This window comes from Mustela lutreola, chromosome 2, assembly GCF_030435805.1.
Source record: "Mustela lutreola isolate mMusLut2 chromosome 2, mMusLut2.pri, whole genome shotgun sequence".
NCBI lineage: Eukaryota > Metazoa > Chordata > Mammalia > Carnivora > Mustelidae > Mustela > Mustela lutreola.
In genome coordinates, this window is record NC_081291.1 from 155593520 (window position 1) to 155608292 (window position 14773).

At 40.5% G+C, this 14773-nt stretch overlaps 1 protein-coding gene and 1 pseudogene across 1 annotated transcript in view; one reads left to right on the top strand and one right to left on the bottom strand.

Annotated features, from left to right (window-relative positions):
* Positions 1 to 4485: 4485 nt before the first annotated feature.
* PCOLCE2 (procollagen C-endopeptidase enhancer 2) overlaps positions 4486 to 14773 on the top strand; it is a 66703-nt gene continuing 56415 nt past the window's right edge. Inside the window, exons 1-2 of the mRNA XM_059163857.1 lie at positions 4486 to 4977; positions 5975 to 6083. Coding sequence (XP_059019840.1) covers positions 4895 to 4977; positions 5975 to 6083 — 192 coding nt within the window. The 5' untranslated portion in view covers positions 4486 to 4894. The remainder of the gene's footprint in view (positions 4978 to 5974; positions 6084 to 14773) is intronic.
* LOC131826099 (U4 spliceosomal RNA) lies at positions 13749 to 13873 on the bottom strand (annotated as a pseudogene).

Sequence of the window (14773 nt, forward strand, 5' to 3'; positions counted from 1 at the left end):
GGATTCCATGTGATTTTGGATTTAAGAGATTAACATGAGGAAAGAGGGTCTGTATTAAGCTTTCCTTCCGTTGGCAGCAGAGCTATCTGGCCTTTGGGGTAGAGGTATTACAAGGTTTAGTTTCCCAGGGCAGAAATGCATCTGATGTGCTCATAGCCGTCACAATTGCAGTGAGCTGGAATATTTCCATTATTGTTTAGTCTTGGTGGCAGCAATGGCAACTGATTTCTCACTGGGCCATTTCAGAAGCCAGGCGTTGGCCATTAGCCTTGACATAGTTTCTTCAGTGCTCTTATTGCTTCTATGAACTACCTTCCATTTTAAAATGGATCCCTTTTATGGCCTGTACTAGCCAGAACAGACTCAGTTGTTTGTGGCTAAAAAGACTAACCAAAACAATTCCCTTCCAATATTTCATTCTTGAAAGTGGGGGAGGTGTACTTCCTAATGCATGTTTACAAACATCAAAAAAAAAATTGAAATAACATTTAATTCTAAAAAGCCTTGTTCATGAGAATATTTAGTAATGAGTCTGTGCACAAGAATTCAAAGATTCAGGGTACCTGGGTGGCTCAGAGGGTTAAAGCCTCTGCCTTCAGCTCAGGTCATGATCCCAGCGTCCTGGGATTGAGCCCCACATCGGGCTCTCTGCTCAGTGAGGCGCCTGCTTCCTCCTCTCTCTCTCTCTCTCTGCCTGCCTCTCTGCCTACTTGTGATCTCTGTTTGTCAAATAAATAAATAAAATCTTAAAAAAATTTTTTTTTAAAAAGAATTAAAAGATTCTGGGGAGTTCTTAAATGTTGACAGCGTCCAAAAGCTGAATTCAGAAGAGGCACTTCTATCACTAAAGTATTAATATCATAATGCTACACTACTGTATTTTCCTAGTTAAAGAAAGCAGGCAGGGGGCACCTGGGTGGTCCAGTCCATTGTCTGTTTGGCTCAGGTCATCAAGCCCCGCATCAAGCTCCTTGCTCAGCAGGGAGCCTGCTTTTCCCTCTTCCTCTGCTTCTCCCCGTGCTCGTACTCTCTCACACACCCTCTGTCTCTTTATTTATAAATAAATTAATAAATACTATCTTTAAAAAAATTTTTTTAAAGGAATAGAAATTCCAGTTTGATGGTTTTATAGAACTACAGATGTAGGGAAATATCACAAACACCATCTTGTCACATAGGCGACATCAAAGAATTTCCACACTAATTGTTTTCCAGATATTTTTCATTCCTTTTATACATTTGTAGCATTTATAAATCTAGAGCCCCATGTGGTACAGTTGGAGTAGTGTCATTTTCAAGGAAGCACAGACCACACCCAAATTTCAGATGAAGGTCCTGCCTCAAAGAACTATGGGAGTAACCCAAGGATAGAGTCCAGCCCCTCATTATCTCCTGTCCTACCTTCTCCTCCTCAATCTGATGCACTGCCCTGGATTGTTGCTCAAGCACCTTTCAAGTTAATTGGAGATCGTCCATATCTGAGATTAACTGTACTGGAAAAGGGCACTTAAAACATACTTAACACAGGCTCCAAATTTTCAAAGATATTGAAAAAGCATTCAGGATTTTATCTTCAAAAATGGAAATGGAAATTCAAAAATTTATTTTGTATTTAATAAAATTTCATTTATATTTGCAACTATGTGCCAATTTTCATAATGAATAATGAGTCAAATGTGGAGTTTTTGACCATAATTTTCTCTGCAAAAATGCATTCTAAGAAAATATAAACATCCTTTCATTTACTCTTGACTTTCACAGCACTATATTGTAGAAAACTAATTTTGAAAAATTATTATAGAGTTTTTTAATTTTTCTCATGGACACCTTTTTTTTTTAAAGATTTTACTTATTTATATGACAAAGAGAGCTCACAAGTAGGCAGAGAGAGAGAGGGGAGGAAGCAGGCTCCTGGCTAAGCAGAGAGCCCAATGCGGGGGCTCAATCCCAGGACTCTGAGATCATGACCCAAGCCGAAGGCGGAGGCTTAACGCACTGAGCCACCCAGGTGCCCCTCATGGACTCCTTTTTAATATTTTGGCATTAAAAATCATTCTTTTTTTTAAGGGATTTTGGTCAGCAACCTTCTTTAGCTTTTTCCGTCAGTTCATCGGTGTAACTCATCCAAGTCTTCATTCATCAAAAGAAGCCCATCATCCTCCCACTTCTTTCAACCTCACTTGCAACCATTTTATAAATTCTGGATATTTTACAATACAGCACTATGGATTGAAAGTGCACTGTTATTTACATTGCATTTTCAGATGTTTACAAAGCTGATGAATTGACCAGAGACTAACCAACAAAGATGTTGACATATTGGGCCTAGCTAGATGCTAATGTTGGGCAGCAAGAAATGTTTGGGGACTAATTTTATAAGTGGTCGTTTCATTGGAGAATATTTCCATATTTCCATGACTTAGATTCTCTGTGCAACCTACTTAACTGCAGAGATTGGGTACTATATACCTTGGAAAATAAGGATCACTTCACTTAACACTCTGCTTTTCTTTCTAGAATCTACCACTAGGCTTTCATCCTCTCTACCCCTGTCCCTGACTAGGCCTGGAGTTCTTTGGCTCCCTGCCCATTATGCCAGTTCGGCATCACTAAAGTCCAGAATTCAGTCTCAAAGAAATGGACCCTACACACACGTTCAAAGTCCACTTGGGTCTGTCTCAATTTTAACACATAAAGTTTCTCAGGACATTTAAGGGTTATAATTTTCATCTTGGAGCTGTAGTTCCAAGACAAATACATTTTTCTAAGAGCAAATACTCTTAAAATCATATGGTAACATCAATGTCTTCCTGTGGGTCTCAACAACAGAACCATCAGTGTTGCAAGTCTGACTCTTTAGTGAGGATAGGAACACAGTTATCATTCCATAAATTAAGAAAAGAAAATATTGTTGCATACTTATGTTCAAATAGTTTTCTATGTACTGGGACAGGTTTAATACTTTATTTTTGAATTTTAAAGTTTAAAAACTTAGCTTAGTCCTAGGAATGAAGTATTTTCTGGCTATGATGACTTCAGATCATTACCAGAAAGTGAATTGAGCAATATTTTCACTTTATAATTTAAAACTTTGACTTTTTCACAAAATATCATCTAAAACACTTATGCTGTTGGTTAGCATATTCTTGAAATGTGTGCAAAATAAACAATCATTTATTTTCCTTTTTGGTGTTTTAAAGCAATTTTTATTGGGTTGAGGGTGTAGGTTTTAGGATATAATGTAGTTTGCCAAATTTTTTTCTTTCTTTCTTTTTTAATGTCATAAACAGGGTGTGGTAGCCTTTAGAGAACTTTTTAAAAGTTGTAGTTCTTGGTCTTTTTTTTTTTTTCCTTCATTTTTTCAAAAATAGTAAGATAATCTAAACCCCATAGGGAAATTCTGGTTTCTACTATTGTTTCCTGGGTTTCCCCACTATTAAAAGACAGATTATTCCCTGTAGCTAGTTTTTACTTATTTTCTTGCTAGGAGTGTTTACATTCTTAACATTGTAAGTTCATTATTAGAAATGAAATCTTGGCAAGAACTATTTCAGTGGTGGTTTTTTGGTTTTTGTTGTTGTTTGGTTATAAAGGTGAAAATAATTTAGAGGGTACAGCATATATGGGGCATCTAGATTCAGCTATATCCCTCTTGTGCTGATGTGGTTGTTGAATATCTCAATGAATCCATTCTGTTCTTGTTTTTCTTTTTTTAATTCCTAGCTATTGGAGAGCACTTAACAAAATAAGGTGTTTAAAATTCTTTTTCTTTAATTAAATAAAGTATTGATTCCACAAGGTTGGAATTGTTGTTCTTAGAAAAACAAATTCTCTGGACTCTTAACTCATTAATGTTACAGAAAGAAATTGTTGGAAAAGATTCTTTAAGAACAGAGAGATGCCGACAACGAAACACCATTTTCAGAACAGAACACGGTGAGATCTCCTGATCTGGGTTCCATCTTCATTATCTGACATAGTTGACATAGTTAATGGCAATTCACTCACAAATCGCTTGGCTGAAAATACAGTTTTAAATCCCTGCACAGAAAACGGTTTCCCTATTCTCACACATCAGGAAAAAAACAGAGAAGACTCTATTGAGGGAGAGTTTCAAGTAAAAAGATAAGAGCAGGAGTTAAAATTTGATAGAACGCCCTTCTGGTTCCCCCTTTTCTTGCCTTATATCTGTGTGTTTGAAGGCGACAGAAGTAAAGAGGGAACCCCAGTTTTCCAGCAACCAGCAAGCGCGAACACTTTTTTTTTTTTTTTTTTTTTAAGCAATTAAGTCAAACCACTCTCCAAAGCAAGCCATGACCCCCTCTCTGTGAATCGTCTGTGGATCCCGAAGTCGGGTCCCGCTTGGGTACCACTCGGCAGGGCTTCCCCCTCCTTTCCTCCCCACAGGCCCTGCGGGCGGGATGTGACAGGCACTGCGGTCCCGGGGGGCCAGTGAGGAGACGCCCGCCCGCCCCAGGAGAGGAGGCGGCTCCGGCCTCAGAGCCGCCCCCTCCCGCCGCCGGAGAACAAACGGGATATTCAGCAGTGGCCTGTGGCTGCCAGAGCAACTCCTCTGGGGAAATTCAGCGTCGAGGCAGCGTGCACCGTGATTGCCTTTAAAAGCGCCCCACCCGCCCGCCGCGCACACCCGGATACCTGGGCTGCCCCGCGGCTGCGTGCGCACGTGTGTGTGCTCGTGTGTGTGTGTGTGTGTGTGTGTGTGTGTGTGTATGTGTGAGACAGAGGGAGAGCGGGGAAGCGAGCCGGGAGTGTGCGGCGCGCGAGCCTGTTTCTCCCCGTGTGTGCCAGAGTGTGAGCCTTGGGGGGTGCGACCCGGTGTGCGGACCGGCGTGCGCGCCGGGGTGGGAGCAAGCCGAGCGCGTCTACACCGGCCATGAGGGCCGCGGGCGCCTGGGCCGCGCTCTGCCTGCTGCTGGCCGTGGCCGCGCAGCTCTCCCGGCAGCAGCCCCCGGAGAGGTAACGCGACCCCCGCCCGGTATCCCTTTCTCCCCGCCTCTGTCCCGCTGTCCTGCAGCCTCGCCCCGCGGTTTTACCGCAGCCGCGTAGGGGCGCTCGGGGATCCGGCGCGCGACCCTGCGCTCACCCGGGCTCCGGCGTCCGCTGCCCCCGCCCGGACGGCCCCCCGCTCGGCCGCGCGCCCCCAGCTCCGCCAGCCCGACCTCCCCGCCGCTGGCCGCACCACCACGTGGCGGGGTCTGAAGGGGACCGAGTGCGTCTGCGGGCGGAGGGAGGCACGAGGGCCCGAGGCTGCGGTTTTTGCTTTTTCACTTCTGCTTTACTCCTCCGGGAGGCTCGGCCCAGAGACGGAAAGCCTCGGGGAAAACCCGAGTCGCGCGGCGCGCGGGGAGCCGCTCCCGGAAAGTTAACCCTTCGTCAGCCCCCGTCAGGGCTGCCAGACCGCCCAGGACCTGGGCTGGGGGACCCATCCCGTGGCCACCTTTGGCATCTCCTCTTCCACCTCCATCACCAGCAGCCTCCCTTTATAAATGCGAGGCTCTGCCAATGGTTAATGGTTTTCAGAAAAGGGGAGGAGAAGTAGGCATCTCTCCACATTTAGGAAATTAAAACTTTTTAAAATCTATTGCTTGTCTGTCTTTAAGACCGTGTACCTCGCCTAGCTCTCACCTTCTTTCACTCACCTCCACTCCCCAGTCAAATTTTCCATTGACTATTTCCCATTAACTTTTACCACTACGTGGAGCATTTGATTGCTTATGGATAGATGGATAAACAGATGTTGTGTTAGGAGGATGGAGATGGCAACTGGACAGAATGTTTTATTAAACTGTAATTTAAAAATTCTCAACTAGCAAGTTTCAAATCCCTTATATGGTGCAGGCATTTATTAATCAATATTAACTTTATCCATATTTAGAAGCTACAACCTTTCTAAAATTGACATTAGATTGTTAGACCTAGTTTCAAATTAAGTTTCCTTCTTTTATTTTCCCAGATCTGTTTTCACATGTGGCGGCATTCTTACTGGAGAGTCTGGATTTATTGGCAGCGAAGGTTTCCCTGGAGTGTACCCTCCAAATAGCAAATGTACTTGGAAAATCACAGTAAGCATTTTTTTTTTTTCTTTTTAAGGGTATTCTCCTGGAAGTGGGTATTGGAAACAGTGGAAGGCTGCTGCATTTTTCCTCTGGTGTGAGGATTTGGGTAGGGGGCAAATGCCTGAAATAGTAAAATGTTGGATTTACCTCAACTATTTGGGAGATTTTTATTAATAGAACTAGTGGTGTCCTGCATTAGTGATTAGAAAGGGCACAAGATAACGGTTGAAGGAATAAATTCTTAAAGCAGATGTGTTCCTGAAAACCCTTCCTGATCCTGCTGAGTTTCATGGATTCAAAATTAAGGCCGTTTTCAAAGTTCTGTGGTAATGACTTTTAGAATCCATTTATTACCTGTGCATTACATAAATGTCTCCCAGTGGGGAGTAGAAGAGCAAAGGTAATGCTCATCCCTGACTACTTTATACCCACTATGGGTGAAAGGGAAAAGAAAAAGGAAAAGAAAATCTCACTTAATGTCCCTGACTTAAAACCACCACTAAAGGCAGTTTAAGAATAGAGAATAATAATAATTGTGGGGTAGGGTGGGAAAATGTAAACAGCAAAAAAAAGGCTAATAAAATGCCCATGCAGTTAGTAATGACATAGATTATGCTGAGTCCAAAAGTCGGATTTCCAGACAGCCATCTTAAAAAAGAAGTCTGAATTTAGAATCAGCCAAAATGAGTCATCTTGCCAGTCCGTGTGATAGTGAGTCTTCTTCATTTTTCATTGTTGGGAAGTTATTTGGTAATTGAACACATTGGTTCACTGAGAGCTTTAGTCTATCAGATTGTGCTACCCACTGATGATAATTTTTAAAAGTAGCTACCTCTCTATGGGCACTTAATGTGTACTAGACACTGTACCAGGTAGCTAACAAGTATAACCTCACTGAATCTTTGAAATCACTCTGAGAAAGTGACTCTTACATCCCCATTTTATAGATGGGGAAGCTGAGGCCTAGAACAGTTATGTAAATTGACTTGATCAGACATTTGGTAAGTCCAACTTTATGTATGAATGAGACCTGTTTTGCAGTGAGGCATTCTTACCAACAGGCAAATATTTGGGGTCCCCTTCCTTAATAGAAGGTGTGGCTTCTGTCTGCACTGATACTTTCCTATAAAATATTGACTATCTGATGAACTGATGCAGATTTCATTGTGTTATTGCAACACATGGGGCTAGGAGAGAATATGTCATAAAAAACAGCTTTGAAATATTGATATTAGCATAAATGTGAAATAAGGCTTCAAAATAAACATGTAACTTGGTTTTCATATTATAGTTGTGTTTCATTTGCAATTTAATGGATTTAAGTTATAAACGGTCCAAGGAAATTAATAACTGAGGGGCATCGTGTACATAACAAGTAGAAATTCATGGTTGGCTGTATATTTAGGGTATTATGGGCATTGTTGGTGTGGCATCAAACTTTGATGGGTGAAGGGTATCCAGGGGACTTTCTTTGGTAAAGAAGTGGTAGGCTTCTGGAGAGGACTGACTGACTACCATATTCTTATGTGGGGGGAAGGAAAGTATAGTGGATGTTCTATTTGGATGCAGTGTAAAGGTAAGGCATATGGGCTCAACAGTCAGACTTCTCTGGATTCAAATTCTCATTCTGTCACTCATAAATTGTGTGATCAGGACTCCTCTTTTTTAAACCTCGGAATTGTTGTGAAGATAAAATGGGTTAGTACAGGTAAAGCCCCTTGGCTCAGTGTTGGGGTTATAATAAATTAATTACTTAATAAATGTTAGCCATCACCATTATCATTTTCATTATCCTCATTATTGTTGGTATTGACTTCCCATTCCTTCAGACCCTTGGTTGATTTGGCAGATCACTGTTACGCCCTTACCTCACTGGCTAAGCTGTGCTTGGCATCAGCTCAGCTCAGAATAGCTCAAATCTTGCCGAACAATCTCCTTTGTCATCTATATCTAGGAAGAATTATTTCTGTGTTGGGTTCTCCTGTAGTCTTACTGAAAAGATTCCGTGTGAGTCAGAACTAGGGCAGCTTCCAATAACAGTGGCCTAGAACAACAATGGCTCTGACAAAACTTTGGTTCTCTCTCACATAAGGGAATCTACAGGTAAGCAATCCAAGATTGGGGTGGCAGCTTCAAGCCAGTAGGCACACTGTATCTTTGTCTCCCCCTGCTTTGCCATACTCAGATGTGTGCTACAGTTCTAGCCATCATGTTTACATTTCAGCCAACAAAAAGGAGGCAAAGATGAACATGTGTCTTCCCTTTAAGGACATTGTGCATAATTACATGCAACTTGCTGCTTACATTTCATTGGCTTGTTCTTAGTTACACCACCACTTCTCTGCAAGAAAGCTGAGAAAGGAGGGCTTCATTTCAGGTGTCCATGTGCTCTGTTAAAATTCAAAAGCCTTCTTTGGAGTAAAAGTTTTCTATCAGCTGTGGAAAGAAGGGAAAACAGGCAGATGACAAGCAGTCTCTGTGGCATATTTATTTGTGGTTTTCTCAGGCTGCCTGAAGTGATGTTCATGAAGTTGAGTAACAAATATCAGCCTTTTTGGAAAAGGAAAAAAAAATTTTTTTTTAAAAGAGAGTATAGGTAATATAGAAGAAAGGACTACACAATTTGCTTTTCTAGTCAAAAGCTTAATAGTTTTCACTCTTAGTTGAGTTTATTCTATTCCAAGGGGCTGGGTCTTCTATGTTTGCATGAGTTGCCACCAAGAACTTCCAGAGAAGCCCAGCATGTTCTCCTGGTTATAATTACTGCCTCTGTTGTGCACAAAGGCCATGGGTGCTCTCAAGGTCTTAGTTTGACAACATTTTTATTTCTTTGTATGTCACAGAGAATAGCACTAACTCATTTGTTAAAATCTTCTTAATTCTTCTTCACAGTCCTCTGGCTTGTCAGAGTAGCAGAAGGGAACTCCCCAGCTCCCATATATCCTAGGGAACCTAAAAAGAGGAGAACTGTGGTAGCTCTAAAGCTGGTGACCCTGAGGTCTCTCACACATTCGACAAATGTGCTTTGAGTTCTGGGTGCTATTTGGGTTATGGTAGCAAACAAGGCAGCCAAACTCCTTACTGCCATGCAGCTAGAATTCTAGTTTGGGGAGATAGGCGATGAATGTTTAAATAAACAAAAAAAGAAAATATGAAGTAGCGATAAATATATTATAAAAATAAAATAGATATTACTTCATATCCATTAGGATGGCTATTATAAAGAAATAGAAAATAACAAGTGTTGGCAAGATATAGAGAAATTGGACCCCTTGTGCGTTGGTGGTGGGAATGTAAAATAATGCAGCATGCTGTGGAAAGTATTTCTCAAGAAATTAAACATGAGAAAAGCAGAATCAGACCTGCACATACAGAGAACAAACTGATGTTTGCGAGAGGAGGGAGGGTGCAAAATGGTTGAAAGGGAGTAGGAGATACAGGCTTTCAGTTATGGAATGTTAAGTCATGGGGATGAGGGGTGCAGCACAGAGAATGTAGTCAATGGCATTGTAATAGTGTTGTGTGGTGACAGATGATAGCCACCTAGCCTGATGTATAGAGTTGTCCAGTCACTATGTTGTACACCTGAAACTAATGTAACATTGTGTGTCAACTATAATCCAACAACAACAACAAAAAAGAAATTAAACACAGAATTACCATATTATCCAGCATTGCCACTTCTGGGTCTATACCCCAAAGAAGTGAAAGCAGGGACTTGAGCAGATATTTATACATCCATGTTCGTGGCAGCATTATCATAGTAGCCAAAAGGTGGAAGAAGCCCCAGTATTTATCCGCAGATGAAGGAATGAACAAAACGTGGTATAGACATGCAAGGAAACATTATTCAGCCTTAAAAAGTAAGAGAATTCTGGGGCACCTGCATGGCTCAGTCGGCTGGGTGTCTGCCTTTGGCTCGGGTCATGATCTCAGGGTCCTGGGATAGAGCCCCGTATCGGGCTCCCTGCTCATTGGGGAGTCTCTTCTCCCTCTGCTCCTCCTCTGCTCGTGCTCTCTCTCTCAAATAAATAAAATCTTCAGGAAAAAAAAAAGGGGGGGGGGAATTCTGACACATGCTCCAATAGGGACGAACTGTGAAGACATTGTGCTGAGTGAAATAAACCGTCACAAAAGAACAAATAGTGCGTGATTCTGTTTTTATAAAAATAGAATATTTTCTTTTTATAAAAATATAAAATATTTTTCCACATTCTCTATGTGGCACCTAGAGTACTCAGGTTCATAGAGACAGAAAGGAGAATGATGGTTGCCAGCCTGGGGGTGGGGAGTTAGTATTTAATGGGAATAGAGTTTCCCTAGGGGAAGATGAAAACGTTCAGAGACAGATGGTGGTGGTGACTGTTGCACAGCAATGTGTAAAGCTCGTTCTGGCTGCTGTCTAGAGGATGCGTTGTGGGGGGTTGAGAATGGAGCAAGGAGACCAATTAGGAAGCTACTCTGGCATCCAAGAGAGAGAAGATGGTGGATTGAACAAGGGCGGTAACAAAGGAGATGAAGAAACATGGAATATTCTGCCCAGAGCAGCTCTCTCAGCAGTTCTGAGTGCAGTTAGGATCTAGTGGCTCCAGCTGAAAGGCTGGATACACCAGGCTTCAGGCCCTGGCTTGGCAGCTGCTCCAGATGCGGCTGAGCTCTGGAATGACCTCATCCAAGGCCGTATTAAAGTCTTTCCCAAAGTGGAGGATCTAGTCCATCTTGCTGCTCCTGCAGACAGTAAACCAAGAATAGAATTTCTACTGGGTGATTCAGTATCACTTTTATTAAACATCACAGAGATGCTTCAGGGCACCTGGGTGGCTTAATTGGGTAAGCACCTGCCTTCGGCTCAGGTCGTGGTCACAGAGTCCTGGGATTGGATCCCACATCGGGCTCCATGCTCAGCCAGAAGTCTGCTTCTCCCTCTTCTGCCCCTCCTCTCTGTACTCCCCCCAAATAAACAAATAAAATCGTTTAATAAAAACCATAGAAATGCCTCTAAATGGGATTCTCAGAGTGGCCCTAAAATTCTAGTTCCTGTAGTTGGAGAAAAATATACTGCCTCTCACTCCTTACCTGCCTCTTATCCTGTTCTCCCAGGTTAGAGTTGTATTCCAAGCAAGGTGGCTTTCCTCACCAAATGGTTTTCCTTGAACTATATCTTATCAATAGGATATTGAGGAGAGTCTAACATTAGTATCTGTATGCTTTGAGGAAGTTGAATGCTAGTTGTCACAGCCAAACTTCCTAGCCAATTGTAATGGACTTTTTGGTATGGAAATATAGCCTACAAATTGGAAATTTAGATTTGTCCTTATATTACAGTACTTTAAAATTTCCATAGCTATTTCTTGGACAGCTGCACTGTCCCATATACTGTCTACATTGCTACTTAACTTAATTGACTAAATTAATTACAAATTCAGTGTCTCAGTCACTTTAGCCATTTTTCAAGGGCTCTGTAGCCACATGTAGATAGTGGCTATCATATTGGTCAGTATATAATATAAATATTTCCATCAACACAAAAAATGCCTTTGGACAGTGCTGTTCCAGAGAACTTCTGAGGTTCATTTTACTCATGTAAAGCTATGATAAGGACATGGTGCTCTATGCTGCTTAGTTGTACTTCTGTTTTGCAAGTGGGGAAGGTGACCCTTGTTCTGTGTGGTGTTGAAATTGTGACTGGAACTCAAACCTCATGACTTAGCTCTATCTTTCTGGGTACAACTCTTGGTGACCTCAACTAGTCTTAGGTTCTACTAATTAATTTTGCTGAGTATGAAAAAAATTTTGCTGAATATGTTCTCAAAAACATATGGTTAGACATTAAAGAGAGAATTTGAGGGTGAAGAAATTGTAAGATATTTTGTAATCCGTGATGAGGTTGAAGGTTTCTTAGTTTCCTGTGAGGGTCGATTTTCAGAACTGGATTTAAGGGACATCTGCATAAAAAACCTACTTGACGTGGATGATGGAGGTGGGAGTTAAGTATGATTTGAGAGCTAACGTATGTATAATTCTTTGGAAAACAGTGGTTGATCTAAGCAGGTTTGGAAGGACAGCAAGACTGGGTTGAGACAAAGGTCACCTGAATTGACCTCCATGCCATTAATGGTGTCATTAAAAATTCAGTGCAAATGTGGCAAATCACCAATACCTTTTCTGTTCCTTGGTCTTTTCATCAATAACTTGTTCACTTTATAATCCCACAGTAGAATTACAGATTTGTATTGACGGTTCGACACAATTTTTGAATGAAAAAATAGGCATAGTAGCAAAGTAATACCTTGTGAAAGCAACTATTCAGAGTTTGATTTGGGCTACATATGTTATGGCAGGTTAAGTGGAACCAACAGAATCTTTGTTTATAGCAACTATGCAAATTAGAAGAAACTGGAAGCCTAGAACCTTCTGGGAAATCACCTTGAATAGGTATGTAGGAATTGTCATTTTGAATCAAAGTTAAAACTAAATGTCACATCTGAATGTGTTGGGCAGTTGCTATCATTAGGTAACAGAAACAGCAGCTGGTATGTAGGTTAAGGTGAAGATGATTTTGTGCTTGGAGTTGAAGCGGGGCATGATTTACAAAATTTTTAAAAATGAGATACTTCATTTATGTTGTCCTGTTGTTACAGATCATTATTGAATTACAAAGTATTTACTATTTATATCTTTACACCCCCCCCCAATTTAAAAGTATTGAAATTAGAGAGCCAATTATTGAAGGCTTCAGTTATTTTCTTCAGTAGAAATCTGGCTTGAGAAAAATCAGCAAACATTTGAGGAATTTAAAATTTTAGAGGCATTGGAGGTTCTTTTAACTCTGAATTAAATAATGTGGGAGAGTCGGAAAGTCACAGACCTTTGCCAAAAATGGGAGAACAATTATAACAATGAATGGACTCACTCCCATTTAAACTGGAAGTGTGTGGCAGTTTTCTTTATCTAGCTAATTCATGCAGAAGATAAAAAACCATAAATTATCGCATGTTGAAGATCTTTGGGCTCCCAGGTAATACATATACTATTATTTTGATAACTTTTTTTTTCTGTTGAGCTGAAATTAAATATACTAGTTATTATATAGATTATAGATATAAAGTAATATAGGATAATATAAAGTAATATATAAAGTAATAATGTGTGGTTTTCAGTATACTTTCAAATATATTGTATCATTTTATTTCATTCCCATCCAATTCTGTGATGTCAGAGGATGCCCATTTTGTAAGTAGTGAAACTGAGGTCTAAAGAACCCCTAATATTGTCATTCTTACAAAAATATGAAAAGACTAGAGAATTTTTCGACCAGTTGATACAAAGGCACTGTTACAGACTTATTGAGCAAATAAATGGACATTTACCCAATGCTTATTGAACATCTTCTATGAGCTGAACATTGTGGTGGGCTCAGGGGGTAAAAAGATAAGGCATGGTTTCTGTCTTCAAGGAGTTTATAATCTGGTATGGAGTAGTTAGACACGAAAACCAGTAGCAGTTATGTATGTAAATAACTATGATGCTCACTGTAAGTCATTTTAAGTATTGATCATGTGGAATGAGTCTTATTTACATTTTTAATTATTGAAATTCTTAGATTCAGTAAATGAAAATAATTATTGCCTCATGCTAAGAGTAAAAGATGTCGACCCATTTTACATCTGTCTTACTCTAAGACTTGAGAAATTGTTACTGTATCCTTTGTTTGACATCCTAGGGCCATTTTCAGTTAGCAATAATCATGCCTCGGATAAACCTCATTGGCTATGATACTGCCACTTCGCAAAGCTTCCTTGGACCGTTTTATAGTGCTTGCCTTGATATTTCCAAATATGAGAATAAATAATTATTTAAGGGCATTCCTGTACCATTGCCTTTGGGGTGATTGTGCCACTAAGGTATGTTAAAGTCATCATTCTGATTTCATCCTCCAAAAGCCTGATCAAGTTTAAATGGCATTCACATTTAAAGAAATGATAGATTAAAAATGTGGTGGGGATATATATTTTCCCAATAACCTTCATATGGCTTCATGAGAAGAAAGACAGCTGTGGTGGGGCATGGAGTTGTGTGAAAATTGAAACAAATAATGATGTTCCTCTAAGATCGGTGCTAGGTATATAATTTGAGAAAACAAATAGTGGATTTAGACGGGAACTCAACATTTAAGGCACTTAATTATACCTAAGGTATGGCAAGGGGTTCTAAAATTACTATAACTATTATTTCCCTGGCATAACCACAGCAGGACAGATAGGAGAATGGAATTTTTGGCCTTAAACACATATTTCCTGGCTTTAAACTACATGTACGATTTAGAATTATATAGAGACTTAAATTCCGATCTTAACTACAGGTTTTTTTTTAAAACGTACATATACATTTGTTGGACTAGGCTTGGTTATTTCAGCTGCCTTGAATAGTAATTTAACCCCCTGCTTGACTTAATATTATTTACATCTGATCCCTTAGTAAAGATGTGGATAACTAGCAGAATGTCTGTATACCCAAGGCTGAGGACCGTAAGAATGGGACGAGAGCACTAAAGCTGGTTTTTGTTTGCTTGTTTAATTAAGAGAGTATAATTCAGATACTTTGTGATTCTTAGGGCACTTAAACTGTCCCAATTAGGTTTTAGTTGGTAAGGCACTGGAAGAACTAAATAAAATCTGTTTCCTGCTCCCTTAAAT